Here is a 14147-nt window from a genome sequence, read left to right on the forward strand (position 1 = left end):
CACGCACACACACATCCATCACTTGGTAGATCGGGAGCATGAGAGACAGATGCCCGGCCTCCCTCCCTGCTCACCCAGCAGCTGAACTCCGCCGGTGGTTTTTGCGTCATCCGGCGGGCGTTCATGTGATTGTACCATCTGTGCAGCAGTGACACGGAGCCGGATGGAAATGTTCAAAGTTTCACTTGAAGAATTCGAGCTCAGCCACATTGTTTTGGAGATGAAAACACAGTTAAGCACTGATATCCAAACACACATCTTTTCAGGTCTCCCTCCATGTTGCTATGTTAGCTACTTCGATCCACAAACGCGGTTCTATATGAGCGGTGTGGCTAGCTAGAGGCCCTCTCATTTGATTGGATGATTTTTTGTAAAAGCAGGATGACTCATCTAAAATTTGAAAAGTCAGGGATTTGATGTATAAATACTCTGATACAGATGTTTTGACGTGTATTTGACATATAACAAGACATAAATGAACAATGAACGCAGAGACACACTGGATTATTACTGGAGAAGTGCATTTCTCATTTCACTGGGACTTTATCCGTTCTCAGAGAGAGAAACCTGGATCCCACTGAGGTGGGAGGAAGTGTGTGTGCGTGCGTGCGTGCGTGCGTGTGAGGGAGAGAGAGAGATAGCACTGTGTGGGCAGTATGTTGATGTTCTGCTCCGGGACTCCAGCGCTGTAATGCAGAGGGACCAGCTCTCCCGCTCTCATCATGTCTTATGCAACAGCCTCGGAGCCATTGTTTTAAAGCACTAGCTGCTCCTCCAGCTTTCATGCAGAGGATCACAGCCACTCATCAGACGGCTCGTCCGTGAGTGTTGTATACAATGCAGACAACAAAGGGTGAACTTCAGCATGTTCAAGAGGCTGGAGTGTGACGGTTCCCTGTTCCCAAAAATGTGTATCACGGTATTTTTTAAGATTCTGGCGGTTTCACAGTATTATTTCTTTTCCTTGACTGTTTTTATATAGGTTTATTAGTGGCTCACTCTACTGCCAGGAGTACATAGAATATAAAAACATGTTAATGTCATCATGTACAAAGGCTTTGTTTACTATGGGGTGTGCTCGTTTGTTGCTGTAATGTTGGGATGGCAGTTTGGCTGAAGTATTGTTGCCCCGGTAAGACGTACCTTGAATCCAGTGTTTTAATCATTGCTCTGAGTCTCTCCCGACTGTCTGTAGTGGGACCAGGTCCTTGCATAGATGGATCCTTATTGCGTTCGTAATGTCGCTCCACCGCTTGCTTATCTTGTCATATGCTGCCTCGAGCTAATGCCTCTTCAAGCAATGTGTGACCCTTTGGCTTCACTGCCCTAACGTTACCGGTTGACGGCCGTCATCACACTCTTGGTATTCCAACACATGTTTTCTGCTGAGGTGATGGAGTAAGTTGCTCGTGTTACCACCAGCGGTAACAACAGTGGCTCGACAAACTGTAATATATAGTCTGTCGGATGTTTTAAAACCAAAACACTTCCAAACAGCAGAGCCAGCTCCTCTCTTGGGCTCAGACTCTATCGGTGCATCTCCGGTCTGTCTGTGTTCATGCTGCATCGCTCTGTTCTCTTCTTTAATGTAACGTTACTGTAGCGACGGAGCCTCTCCCAGCTGTTAACAGACTGTTGTGCATGCCGTTCGGCGGTAACATTTTATAAATGTACAATTATTAGTGTTACAAATTGTTTATGTGTCACAAACTGTTGAGTCGTGGTGTGTTGCCCTGTTAAAGAGCGTTAGTTGTGTTATTAATTGTTGTTATAAAGTTATAACCATGATTAGAGGTCCCTCTCAACTAGCTCCGACCGTAGCACCCTTAATGGCGAACAATATATTTAGCTGGCCGTTGAAGAGTTACCGGTATGGCGGTATACCGCCCAGCACTAGTTCCCTGCCTTGGTTGCTTATTTGTGTTCCTTTAAGCCAGCAGGTACCAGAGGTGGTGATTGCCCTAAGTGGAGGCACCTGGGCCCGGTGCGCTCCCACTATACAGCTCCGCCTTCCTGGCAACCTGTCGGCACTCTCTCATCACCCCGTGGAGCAACGAGGACGGCTCGTTCGCCACAACCATTGAGAGTTCGATGTCTTTTTGTCTTTGCTTTTGGTCTGCGTCTCCCTTACTAGTATCAAGGCTTCAGAGCCAGGTCGTGAGAGAGTCACAGTTCACAGGAAGAGCAGTTTAGCGCGGAGATGCTGAAGCTCATGCAGCTAACATGCGGTGAGAATCTGCAACCGACTCATTAGAGCTCACACTCCAGCAGAAACAGACACCACAGGTTGTGTAACTGCTGCTGCAGTGGGTTCATCACACTCGACACACAAAAGCTCAGTGATACTCAACTTACAGCCCGAGGGCCAGAGGGTGCCATGAGTCCTGCCGACCATCTTCTGTCAACATGAAAACATATTGATGAGGGATGTAAATGTAAATAAGGCGCCAGAGTGCATAACAAGTATCACAATGGACTAATAGAGCTTGTTTATCACAAAACATGCCCCAGGATAGACGTCTGGACTAAGCCCACTTTTAAGTGCAGTAATTTATCTGACTGATCTGTGTCAACCCTTGTGCCATGTTAGTTGATGAGTTGGTTAATAATTTGTATTGATTTAATCAATAAATATTATTAATGTTTTATTAACTGGCCTGTCATTTTAGCTCATACTGCCTCTGTCCAACCCAATGTATCCTGGGTAAAACGTGATGTCTGCTGGCTGCAAAGTGACATATGGTCATATGGCCGAGGTTACATGGAAGAACCAATAGAACTTTGGCTTGGTTTCACACGGGACAACAACAGAAGCTCCTGGTGAAAGTCTGTATTTGTTTCACCTGTAATTCCAATTCAAACTAAAACGCATACTTTCAAGGACCAGTTACGTTTGATTATCACCACACCAACCACAACACATCTGTTTTTGTCTTGTGGTGTTCTCATTTATTTGGGGAGGCGGTTGTCAGAATGTAGGTTCAGAACCCCTGGAATCCCTCTAAATTCAAAATAATCAAATACTGGACCTGAACAGACAAAACAGCAAACCAACCTCTGACATTTTTACTGAATTGTTACAAAAAGATATGACAAGAAATGTAAGAAATATCATTTTTTATTGTTATTTTTAGCTTTTTTGTGTTGTCTCTGACTTCCAAGCCCAGGCAACAGGGCAACAGTTGCTCACCAGGTGTAATAAGACACACAGTTCACTGTAATCCACTTCTGAGTGTTGTTTTGGCCCACTTTAAACCCATTAGGATGAAGAAAACCTTTATCAACTACATCTTCCTGAGAAGCAGTGTTGAAGAAGACCACCTAAACCAAGTCATGACCAAGACCAGAGTGTATCGAGACCAAGACTTTGAGACCAAGTCATGACCAAGACCAGAGTGTATCGAGACCAAGACTTTGAGACCAAGTCATCACCAAGACCAGTGTATCGAGGCCAAGACTTTGAGACCAAGTCATGACCAAGACCAGTGTATCGAGACCAAGACTTTGAGACCAAGTCATGACCAAGACCAGTGTATCGAGACCAAGACTTTAAGACCAAGTCATGACCAAGACCAGAGTGTATCGAGACCAAGACTTTGAGACCAAGTCATGACCAAGACCAGTGTATCGAGACCAAGACTTTGAGACCAAGTCATGACCAAGACCAGAGTGTATCGAGACCAAGACTTTAAGACCAAGTCATGACCAAGACTAGAGTGTATTGAGACCAAGACTTTGAGACCAAGTCATGACCAAGACCAGAGTGTATCGAGACCAAGACTTTAAGACCAAGTCAAGACCAAGACCAGAGTGTATCGAGACCAAGACTTTGAGACCAAGTCATGACCAAGACCAGTGTATCGAGACCAAGACTTTGAGACCAAGTCATGACCAAGACCAGAGTGTATCGAGACCAAGACTTTAAGACCAAGTCATGACCAAGACTAGAGTGTATTGAGACCAAGACTTTGAGACCAAGTCATGACCAAGACCAGAGTGTATCGAGACCAAGACTTTAAGACCAAGTCAAGACCAAGACTAGAGTGTATCGAGACCAATACTTTGAGACCAAGTCATGACCAAGACCAGTGTATCGAGACCAAGACTTTGAGACCAAGTCATGACCAAGACTAGAGTGTATCGAGACCAATACTTTAAGACCAAGTTATGACCAAGACCAGAGTGTATCGAGACCAAGACTTTAAGACCAAGTCAAGACCAAGACTAGAGTGCATCGAGACCAAGACTTTGAGACCAAGTCATGACCAGAGTGCATCAAGACCAATACTTTGAGACCAAGAACTGAGTACATCGAGACCAAGACTTTGAGACCAAGACCAGAGTGCATCGAGACCAAGACTTTGAGACCAAGACTTTAAGACCAAGTCCTGACCCAGACCAGAGTGTATCAAGGTAGAGACAAGACCAAGACTTGGAGGGTTTGAGACCAAGACCAGGGTGTATAAAGATCTAGACAAGACCAAGACTATGAGGGGTTGAGACCAAGTCAAGACCAAGCCAGGACAAGATCCATTGAAGACCAGACCAGTGCGAGTCCCACACTGCATGACACACTTACAGTATAGAACATGCAAACCATAGGCTAATCTGATCCAAATCAGTGACTAGCAGGCCTTGTATTTACTACTCCATCTCTGCATGCTGTTACACTGTTCTTACTTGTATTCTGTGCCAGCATATAATATGATGTGATGGCCTAAATGTATCGGGAGATTTATAGTTCTTGCCTCTTACAGGCTTTGGGATGAACTGGGGCTTTACAGAGCTTTCATTCACCACACTCATTAAATCAATTACTTCCACTTTAAAGAGCAATTATTGTTAGTCTGTAAAGCCGCTATTTGGCAAACGTGCAGCACTCACAGTGTACTCCAGTTCAACAGTAGAGCAAGTCATGGATCTCAAATTTGTTTCAATATATTTACTATTTCAAATGTTGGCCTGTATGTTTGTTTTCCAGTGTTGCCTGCAATGTGTACAACAAACCTTTTGCACCAAAAGGTTTTAAATTATACTTCTGTCTTGGGGACCTTATGGTGCATTAAAAGTATTGTATTTCTAAATAAACCAATACATTAGTCGACTTACAACATATCCATTCCAGATATTTGAAATTGGGGAAAAACTTCACTTTCTGAAAACAAAAAATATAGTAAAAGTATAGAACCGCGGTCATGATAACTGCTTGGCAAGTTCTTTTTCTCTGAGAAAGTCTGTGAGATGTGCTTGAAGGCTCGCAGTTTAGAATATTTGAATCACTGAAGTGTGCTTTTACATTCAAAGAAGAGAAAGAGCTCCCTGCTCAGCTCCAGTGATGGAACTTGCTTTTCTGGGTTCATTTGACTGTTTTTGGCTCTGATTTGTGTGGATGACATCATACCATCCAGGGCTGCGGTGGAACACAATTTGATGCGTGAAAGCGTTTCACTGATCCTATCAACAACATCAGCAGTAAACATCAGGTTCTGGGTTTGGTCCATTAACTTGGGCTTCTTTCAGGAATAGCTCCAGTGGAGAGGCAGAGAGAACATGGACCAGAGTATAAAGGAGCCCATCACTGACCATCACCCCCCTCCCCCTCTCTGGGGATTGTTTAGTATTACTACCGGTACTACTAATTAAAGCAGAACGCACCACAAAAAAAAATGGACAAAACAGTTGTACAGAGGGCCTTTTTGAAAGCTTGGGATTTTAGATAGAGGACAATGAACCAGAGGCTGCAGTATAATTAGAGATTATTGAGGGGAGGGTCTAACTAAATATAGTTAGGCAGCACTGGGACAGAGAGCCCTTCAGGGACCAGGAACACCGTCGAGGCTCCGGGCTGTGCTCTTTAACACATGAATGAAATATCTCCTCACAACACTGCACACCACGTCGTGTGTAAAACCATTTGGAACCACAACATAAAGTTTGGGCTGCTCCGCGGAGTGAAAAGCACCCAAACACCGTCCCAAGTAAGTTCCCCAAAACCAGAGAGCTGGCAGCGTGTAGCTCCGCGCAGTTCGCCCCGAGCACGGTGCGTGTGTGGCCGGGGCGACCCGCCGCGCTCCAGCAGCTCACCGTGTTATTAAAGCGGCTGTAACATATCACCGGAGCCGGTCGGGACGCTTCCTACCTTGCAGGTTCTGCACTCGGATGTCGCTGATCTGCCCGATGAATTCCTCACGTTCGAACCAGTCCTCCCACTCGTGTCCGGCCATCTGGAGCGGCGGAGAGTTGCTGCGGGGATCCTGGGCAGGAGCACTAAAGAGAGGAGGAGAAGCTGCTGCTGCAGCGGGCTGTCTATTGTCCGGCCGTCTGACCGAGAGCCGTGCGAGCCCGGGGAGCTGACAGAGGCCGAGGGTCTCACGGTCTCACGGTCTCACTCAGTCGGTCTCACTCAGTGGACATCGCTGTGTTCACTGCAGGCTTTCCCTCCGTCACATCGCAACGATGGAGCTCCGTGAGGAAAGCCCGAGGGGAGGAGCAAAGAACAGGGCAGGAAGGAGCTGCAGCACCTGGTTGGTGTTTCCGAGGTGCCCGCCCGCCCCCACCTCTCTCTCTCTCTCTCTCTCTCTCTCTCTCTCTCTCTCTCTCTCTCTCTCTCTCTCTCTCTCTCTCTCTCTCTCTCTCTCTCTCTCTCTCTCTCTCTCTCTCTCTCTCTCTCTCTCTCTCTCTCTCTCTCTCTCTCTCTCTGGGGCATTCATGGAAACATCCATTTACAACACAGGAGTGTGTGAGCAGAGATGAGTAGCACTGCAACATTTATATCAATAAAATAGGTCAAGTTTAAGTAAAAAATGCAAACAGAATTATTTTTGATTAGGCTCTAAAGGGCTGATGTGTAGCAACAATGGGGATCTATTAGCAGAAATGGAATATAATATTCATAACTATGTTTTCGTTCGTGTACAATCACCTGAAAACTAAGAGTCATTGTGTTTTCATTAGCTACGAATTAGCCCCTCATATCTACATGGGGATCAGGTCTTCTTCACTACAGTGTCTGAACATCTATTGGTCCGACGATAGATGAGCCTTTGAGGGGCAAGGTGCCATATTTCTGGGGTTCCGGTGCAGCCAGCGGATATCCGGCCCGAAACTTCCTTGTTGTTTACAGTCTGATTAGGAACTTGAGATGCTAGACAGGAGTTAAGAGAGACTGTTTCATGAGTAGCCAGTTCACAAGCTAATTCTAGACCAATAAAAAGCTAAACCATCATCAGACGATAGACGATAGAACTGCAATCCAAAGATTGCAGTTCAATCAATGCGTTTTGCCTCTTCTGCCCACCACACAGATTGCTGCATCTATTCAAAGCCTGCCTGCACATGATTGTTCAATACTCAGACTGCAAACTGAAACCATAATGCTGCTGATGCTACAAACTTGCCCCATTGCCTACAGGTTCTGAATTCATATGCAGATATCTGTTTATAGAGATTATCTTCACAGAGTCCACCGTGTTTCTACAGTAGCCCACAACGGACAAACTAGACACTGGCTCTAGAGAGAGAGACCTTCATGTTTTTACGTTACCTAAAGGCCACAGCAGTTCTTATTCGTTTTGACTCAGTCCCACATAAATAAAGAATCACTAGAGAACCAAATGTGTATTCATCCACCGGGGAAAATAGTCCCCAACAAATTAACTATATTCTCCTGTTTGACAAAAACTAGTGACCAGCTGTTTTTAATAAAACTATATACCTACATCTCCAGGAGGGACCAAACGGCTTGGGAGTGCCACTGACAGGATGGGAAGCCAGACAGTATTTCGACAGACTAATGCAACAAATTGTTGATAAGAAAAATATGGAATAATGCACTTTTTTTGTTGTTGAATATGTTGCTTAACACTGACATGTCACTGTCACGTCCTGTGACTTTGTGTTGTGTAGAGGCCATTCCTGATTACAGTAATAACCAAGTTGAACCAAGCCACTTTAAAGTCCAAACAGAATATGATTGAAGCCTTTCTGGATCATAAACGTCTTCAGTTTCACAACTATAGTCCAGTGAAAACCTGATTCTTTGATTACTACACATGAACTATTATAATGTACACGTATACATCTATAACAAGCCCCTTTAATAAGCCTTTAACTGCCACCAATAACACGGTGTTATTCTGTAAAACCTGCATGAAATATGCCTTAGAGCTGATGTTTAAATATATGTAATCTTGGTTAATGTCATAATATCTCACTGCACACTTGTAATTTTTCTTGGCATGAAAGTGTAAAACCACCAGCACAAAATGCAAGCTGTCAGTCTTTCCATGTCAAAACAAAATGAAAGGTTAGGAGGAAGTCCTAATACTTTGTGTTACCAGACAAAACATATTTCTGTTCTGTGTTTTACTGGTATAACAAGAACTCTGAAGCACGTGCAAGCTGGATTACGTGAAAACAAGTCATTATCTCCCGCGGAGCTCTGGCTCAGTATATATTCTCATTTCATTTGTGCATAAAACAGCAGAAGAACGAGGCTTCAAAGTGAACAAATAATCTTTCCCTTTCCTGTGCTGCAGTCATTGATTCCAGGACGAAGCTGCGTCTGGTCTCTGTCCCCCCACGGGAAATCAGGCTCATAATAGTGCAGCATGTTTATGCACTTCAGACGGACATGTTTGAGTTCTCAGTGGAGCGCCGAGGACCGACAGGTGTGGGAGACAGACACTGAAGTGAAAAAGTCCTCATTGGCGTATTTTTTGGTGATACGAAACCAGGTTAGGTTTCCCCCATATTAACAGCGTAGGCCACGGCTGAACAGTTATTCATGATATTAATATGTGTGAGGTATACAGCATCCCTTCATCAAGATTACATTGTTCAGATTTTAGGCAGCAAAGCTTAAAGGTCGACTCCGTCTGCAGTCTTTCAAATGGAAACCGTGAGCAGAGAACGGTGAGGTGGGTTACCAAAGTGAGATAATCTATAAGGTTATAAATAATGTGAGACCCTGTAGGCGACACAGCGCAGGTCAGAGTAGACGAACCCCGTAGGCCAAAGCCGTTAGTTGAGCAAGGCCGAAGGCAAAACCCCGGTAAACAAAACAGCAGCGTCCTTAATGTATACCGAGTTAGCTGTAGCCGCTTTCTGCCGGCGTTCCGCTCGAACCCAACCAAAAGTCCCCTGTAATACGGGATAGCATAGAATTAATAGAAGGATAATTAACACAAAGTATATAAACTAACAGAATAAAATCACCTTACCGATCAGGCAATGTGCGTCGGCTCCAGAAGGGGGGAGGAGGGCATGTAGCATACCTACCGGCAGCTATATAAGAAAAACACGGTCACTAACAGAACACCAGAGTAGAATTAAATCAGGACCCAATCGAGACTCACCAACAGATCCGCAGGTGAATCACCTGTGCAGGACGAGGGGAGCCCCAGAGATAGTCTCAAAAATAATGAAAGCCAATGTAACCCCAGAACAGTATGACCGGGTGAAACAATGCTGCTGTATTCTTGCGTACCTGCACAGCGGCGGATGTCTGGCAAACCGGAAGCGGGACACGCGTTTGACGTCAGGAGGGAGCAAAGGGAATCCCTGGTGCATTTATATGATGCCCGCCCACCGTGATTGGCTCGTGTTGGCCTTCCAATTAAAAGGGACACGAGGCCCTGAGGATGGTAAAAGCTCCCTTCTGCTACACTAGCACTAGCTGAGTCAACGCTAGCACTAGCTGAGTCAACGCTAGCACTAGCTGAGTCAACGTTAGCACTAGCTGAGTCAACGCTAGCACTAGCTGAGTCAACGCTAGCACTAGCTGAGTCAACGCTAGCACTAGCTGAGTCAACGTTAGCACTAGCTGAGTCAACGCTAGCACTAGCTGAGTCAACATTAGCACTAGCTGAGTCAACGCTAGCACTAGCTGAGTCAACGTTAGCACTAGCTGAGTCAACGCTAGCACTAGCTGAGTCAACGCTAGCACTAGCTGAGTCAACATTAGCACTAGCTGAGTCAACGCTAGCACTAGCTGAGTCAATGTTAGCACTAGCTGAGTCAACGCTAGCACTAGCTGAGTCAACGTTAGCACTAGCTGAGTCAACGCTAGCACTAGCTGAGTCAACGCTAGCACTAGCTGAGTCAACGTTAGCACTAGCTGAGTCAACGCTAGCACTAGCTGAGTCAACGTTAGCACTAGCTGAGTCAACGCTAGCACTAGCTGAGTCAACGCTAGCACTAGCTGAGTCAACGTTAGCACTAGCTGAGTCAACGCTAGCACTAGCTGAGTCAACGTTAGCACTAGCTGAGTCAACGCTAGCTGCGCTAAGTTTGGAAATAACAAAGGGGGTTTGTCTTGATTTGTTGAAGTAGGGTATGTATGCTCTTGTGTTCTTTGAGTTGAAATTACTGTTTTTGTCAATGGATCCTTCGTACACAACCCTCACTCAGCAAATCATTTTTTTACAAACACCGAATGAGACTTCAGTAACGCCACTTCCATAGCTATTACTGAATTATTTTAACTGAAACAACATTCTTTTCCTAAATATAACTAAGTAGTTTTGTTGACTAAACCTAACTAAGTTGTTTCCTGTGAAGACAGAAGTTTATTTTGAAAAGACAGTATGCATGTAAACGATTCACGAAATATAAATTACTAAAACTATTTCTCGGAAGGTTCACAAAAAAGGCTATGGAAAGTAAAGTAGAGTCCAGCTACATTTACATTTAACAGACAATGCTCATTGTTCACCACGAAGATAAGATGATAAAAGGAGACCGCGAAGAACCCCATGCCCGATACCTAATCATTTCTCCACCAGCCTCCACTCTACCCACATGGAGAAACCCACCCAAGCTAATACACAAACGGGGATTCCTATAAATAAATCCAGATGAGAGGGAGGCAGATGTTATAAGCAGGGCTCATTTGCATGCTGACCCACATTAACTGCAGTGTGACAGATAGGAGGTTATTTCTCCCTCTCGGATGCGGAGTCGGTGCACCCCTGCCCACACACAACACAGCAGAGGCAGATGTTACGTAACTATTTCAGAGAGCAAAGTGATCATATTCCCACTGACACAAAAAGCAAAGCCACTGCAGTGAATCAACCTTACAGTGGATCCTAATCTTTGGTGAGCTGAATTCAGAGGCCCACCAGCAGATATCATCTGGAGTAATCGGTTTAAAGGCCATCTGGCACATTTCAGTGCACCCGGCTGTTCAACAAATAATCAAATCACACTGCGGTACTTCCACCGGAACAATGCTTTTCTTACGATTTAATGTCTTACAACAAGCACTCAACATAACTCATCAGGTCACAGTGTAAAATGGCTCTGCATGCTGCTCCGCCACTGCCACCTCTCTGATGTGGCTCAATCTGTATATATGTATACATATTCATGTACTTGTGGTGGGTTCGTTGACCATGTTGGTGTGTGTGGCTTTTCTGTAAGTGCATTGGCCTTGTAATTGCTGGTGGGGAATGCAGAGAATGCCACAGATGAGAGGAGGCCGTGTAGTCTCGTTGTACGTGTCAGAAGGCTACGGAAGCTGCAACGTACAATAACAGAGCGGTAGCTTTAAGAAGGATTCTCACAACGAAAACAATTGGGACACATTTAGTGAGTGTGTTCTCATTGTTTTGATTGGCAAAGAGCTGTTCTTTCAAGAATATAAAACTTCACTAAAAACTCTGTGATGCTGGCAAATATCCCCACTGTGGGACCAATAAGGATAATCTTATTCAGTGTGGCTCTGACGCAACAAGGCTGTGCAGCACACTGACTATAATCCTGCAGGTTTATTTCTGATTCTCCATCTTCCGCCTCCATTTTCGCCGTGCTTCTCCTCCCACAGCGTTGCCAACACATGCGTTAAAATACATCAAGACGTGCAGCCTGATCGGGTGTGTCACCTCAAATAAAGTGAAGAGAGGAGCGACCTCATGCCCTCATGGTCACATTTTAAACAACACAAACATAAAAATGATGTCAACGCTTTTGGCAGAGTCTTTCCTCTCTGTTAATTATACTTTGGTGATTTGATTCATGTTTTTTTGCCTTGGAAGCAGGGCTTTGACAGGTAGTTTCGTTCTAAATCCACTCCCAGTCTTAAGATGTAGTCTGCCCCTTCACCCTGGTGCCCCAATCACTTTGGTAACCGGTGACACACACGCATGCAGCGCTTGTCACTTATGTGTTTCTATCAAGCGATAGCTGCTCTTAAATTCAAGTATTTCCATCACAAATACAGAAATGTCATTTCCAAAAGGTATGTATCTCAAATACAGAAATGACGGGAGCGATACCCATGAGAGCATTCCCATTTTGATAGTATCTTCATATTGCTCCACCTTTGGGCTGTTAATATACTTGTTTCAGTAATTTGAAGTTGAACGATGAGTACCAGCAACATGAAGAGCGAAGCAGGAAGTGAAATCCTTCTTTTTCGATTGGCTGACCTGTGGAGCGTTCGTTGTTTTCCGTATGTTATCAACATGTGCTGAGTATTCAGGAGAGAACTGCAAGGCTAATAACGTTCAGCATTTAAGACCGTCCTACAGTGCTGTGTGGGGTTGGTGTCCGTGGCCGCCATATGTGCACTTGAGCTGGCACAAAGATAAGGTGTTGTGAGTATATTGAGATCTACTGCATATATCTATATAGATATATCTATATAGATATATAGATATATCTATATATATATAGATCTATATATATATATATATATATATATATATATATAGATATATATATATATCTATATATATCTAGATATATCTATATATATAGATATATCTAGATATATATATCTAGATATATATATATCTAGATATATATCTATATATATTGTCAAGAAGAGTTGAGCCCACAGCGCTGCCTCCAAAACATGCATACACGATCAGGGGAAGGTCAGGATATAAAAAGCATAAAGCATATACTCAGAAATCAATAGTTAAAGTGTAATCGAAAGATAAAGTGTATGATCGTTACATAACAAATGTTTAATACATAGAGTGATTTAACAAATGTAAACCTGATAATAATAATAATAAGTGTATCTGAGTATAGTGCAGTCTGAGTGTAGAAAGTACGGAGAAAGAGGAAGTAAGCAGGGTGTTGGCTTCAAGGGATGGGGAAATAATGATGGTTGAGAAGAAAAGACACAAAGCACAATAATGATGAAGGATGAGATCAATAATCATTTTATAAGCAAATGTGTACTAACTAAACTGATTTAACAAATGTAAAAACTGATTAACAAATGTTCTGTGTGACCGGAGCCGAGATGTGGGAAGAGTGTTTTGTCAGGATGAGTCAGCAGAAAGAGTGAAGTTAGGAACAAATGTGCGAGTGTAGGAAAAGGGGAAGTGCAACAGATGTTGAACACCCAGACAGGGAAGTTGGGGTGATTTCCTCATGAACACACACACAAAACTTAGGTCATTTTTGAAGCACAGGCACCAGATCAATGATGTCATGTTAATCACGGGCTGAGGGACCCCGTGTTGAGGAAGAGGGGGGAGAGACGCGAGAGGCAGCCCTAAAGTGTTATAAAAGAAGTAACTTGCAAACAGCAAACTGGGATTTCAACACGGGTGCCGTCCAAGTGCACTGATGAGGAGATACGGACGATTGCAACTGATGTATTGAGGACTTCGTCTCTGTTCACGGAAAGAAGACCGCTGTTCGTGGACAATAAGATTTAAAGACGGAGGTTTTCCTCTCCCCACTGCTCGACTCTTAACATCTGGACAACGGAGAAGACGCAGCAGCCCTAGAAAGACTTTGTACTGAGTTTTGAGGACTGTTGAACGGACTTCGCTGCGAGAGCAGGAGGACTGAGGGTCCGGCCGGACCTTCGCTCCTAACAACTCCAAAAGCACCATTGAACATCCAGCTCCAACCGAGCCGTCTCGGCAACTAAAACTAATGAGTAAAATCTGAGAAGAAAGTTAACGTAACGAATCAAGTGTAGTGACATTTTATGTGAGCTGTAGCTTTAACCCTTGCAAACTAACTAAAATATAACCTGCAATAAATATCTAATCTGCATTTAAAGTAAATTTCTCAAGTGCATTCATTTGCTCAAGTAGTAAAAAGTTCCTCGTGGCAGTAAAAAGTTAAAGCCATTGTATGTCTAACAACTGAGTTCTGAAAGGTTATCCTAGAGACCG

At 44.1% G+C, this 14147-nt stretch overlaps 1 protein-coding gene across 1 annotated transcript in view; it reads right to left on the reverse strand.

Annotated features, from left to right (window-relative positions):
• clmna (calmin a) overlaps positions 1-6224 on the reverse strand; it is a gene marked incomplete at both ends in the record, with an annotated part of 41922 nt that extends 35698 nt beyond the window's left edge. Inside the window, one exon of the mRNA XM_079286081.1 lies at positions 6140-6224. Within this exon, the coding sequence (XP_079142207.1) occupies positions 6140-6224 (85 nt within the window). The remainder of the gene's footprint in view (positions 1-6139) is intronic.
• Positions 6225-14147: the final 7923 nt, after the last annotated feature.

This window comes from Melanostigma gelatinosum (assembly GCF_949748355.1).
Source record: "Melanostigma gelatinosum genome assembly, chromosome: 16".
Classification (NCBI taxonomy): Eukaryota; Metazoa; Chordata; class Actinopteri; order Perciformes; family Zoarcidae; genus Melanostigma; species Melanostigma gelatinosum.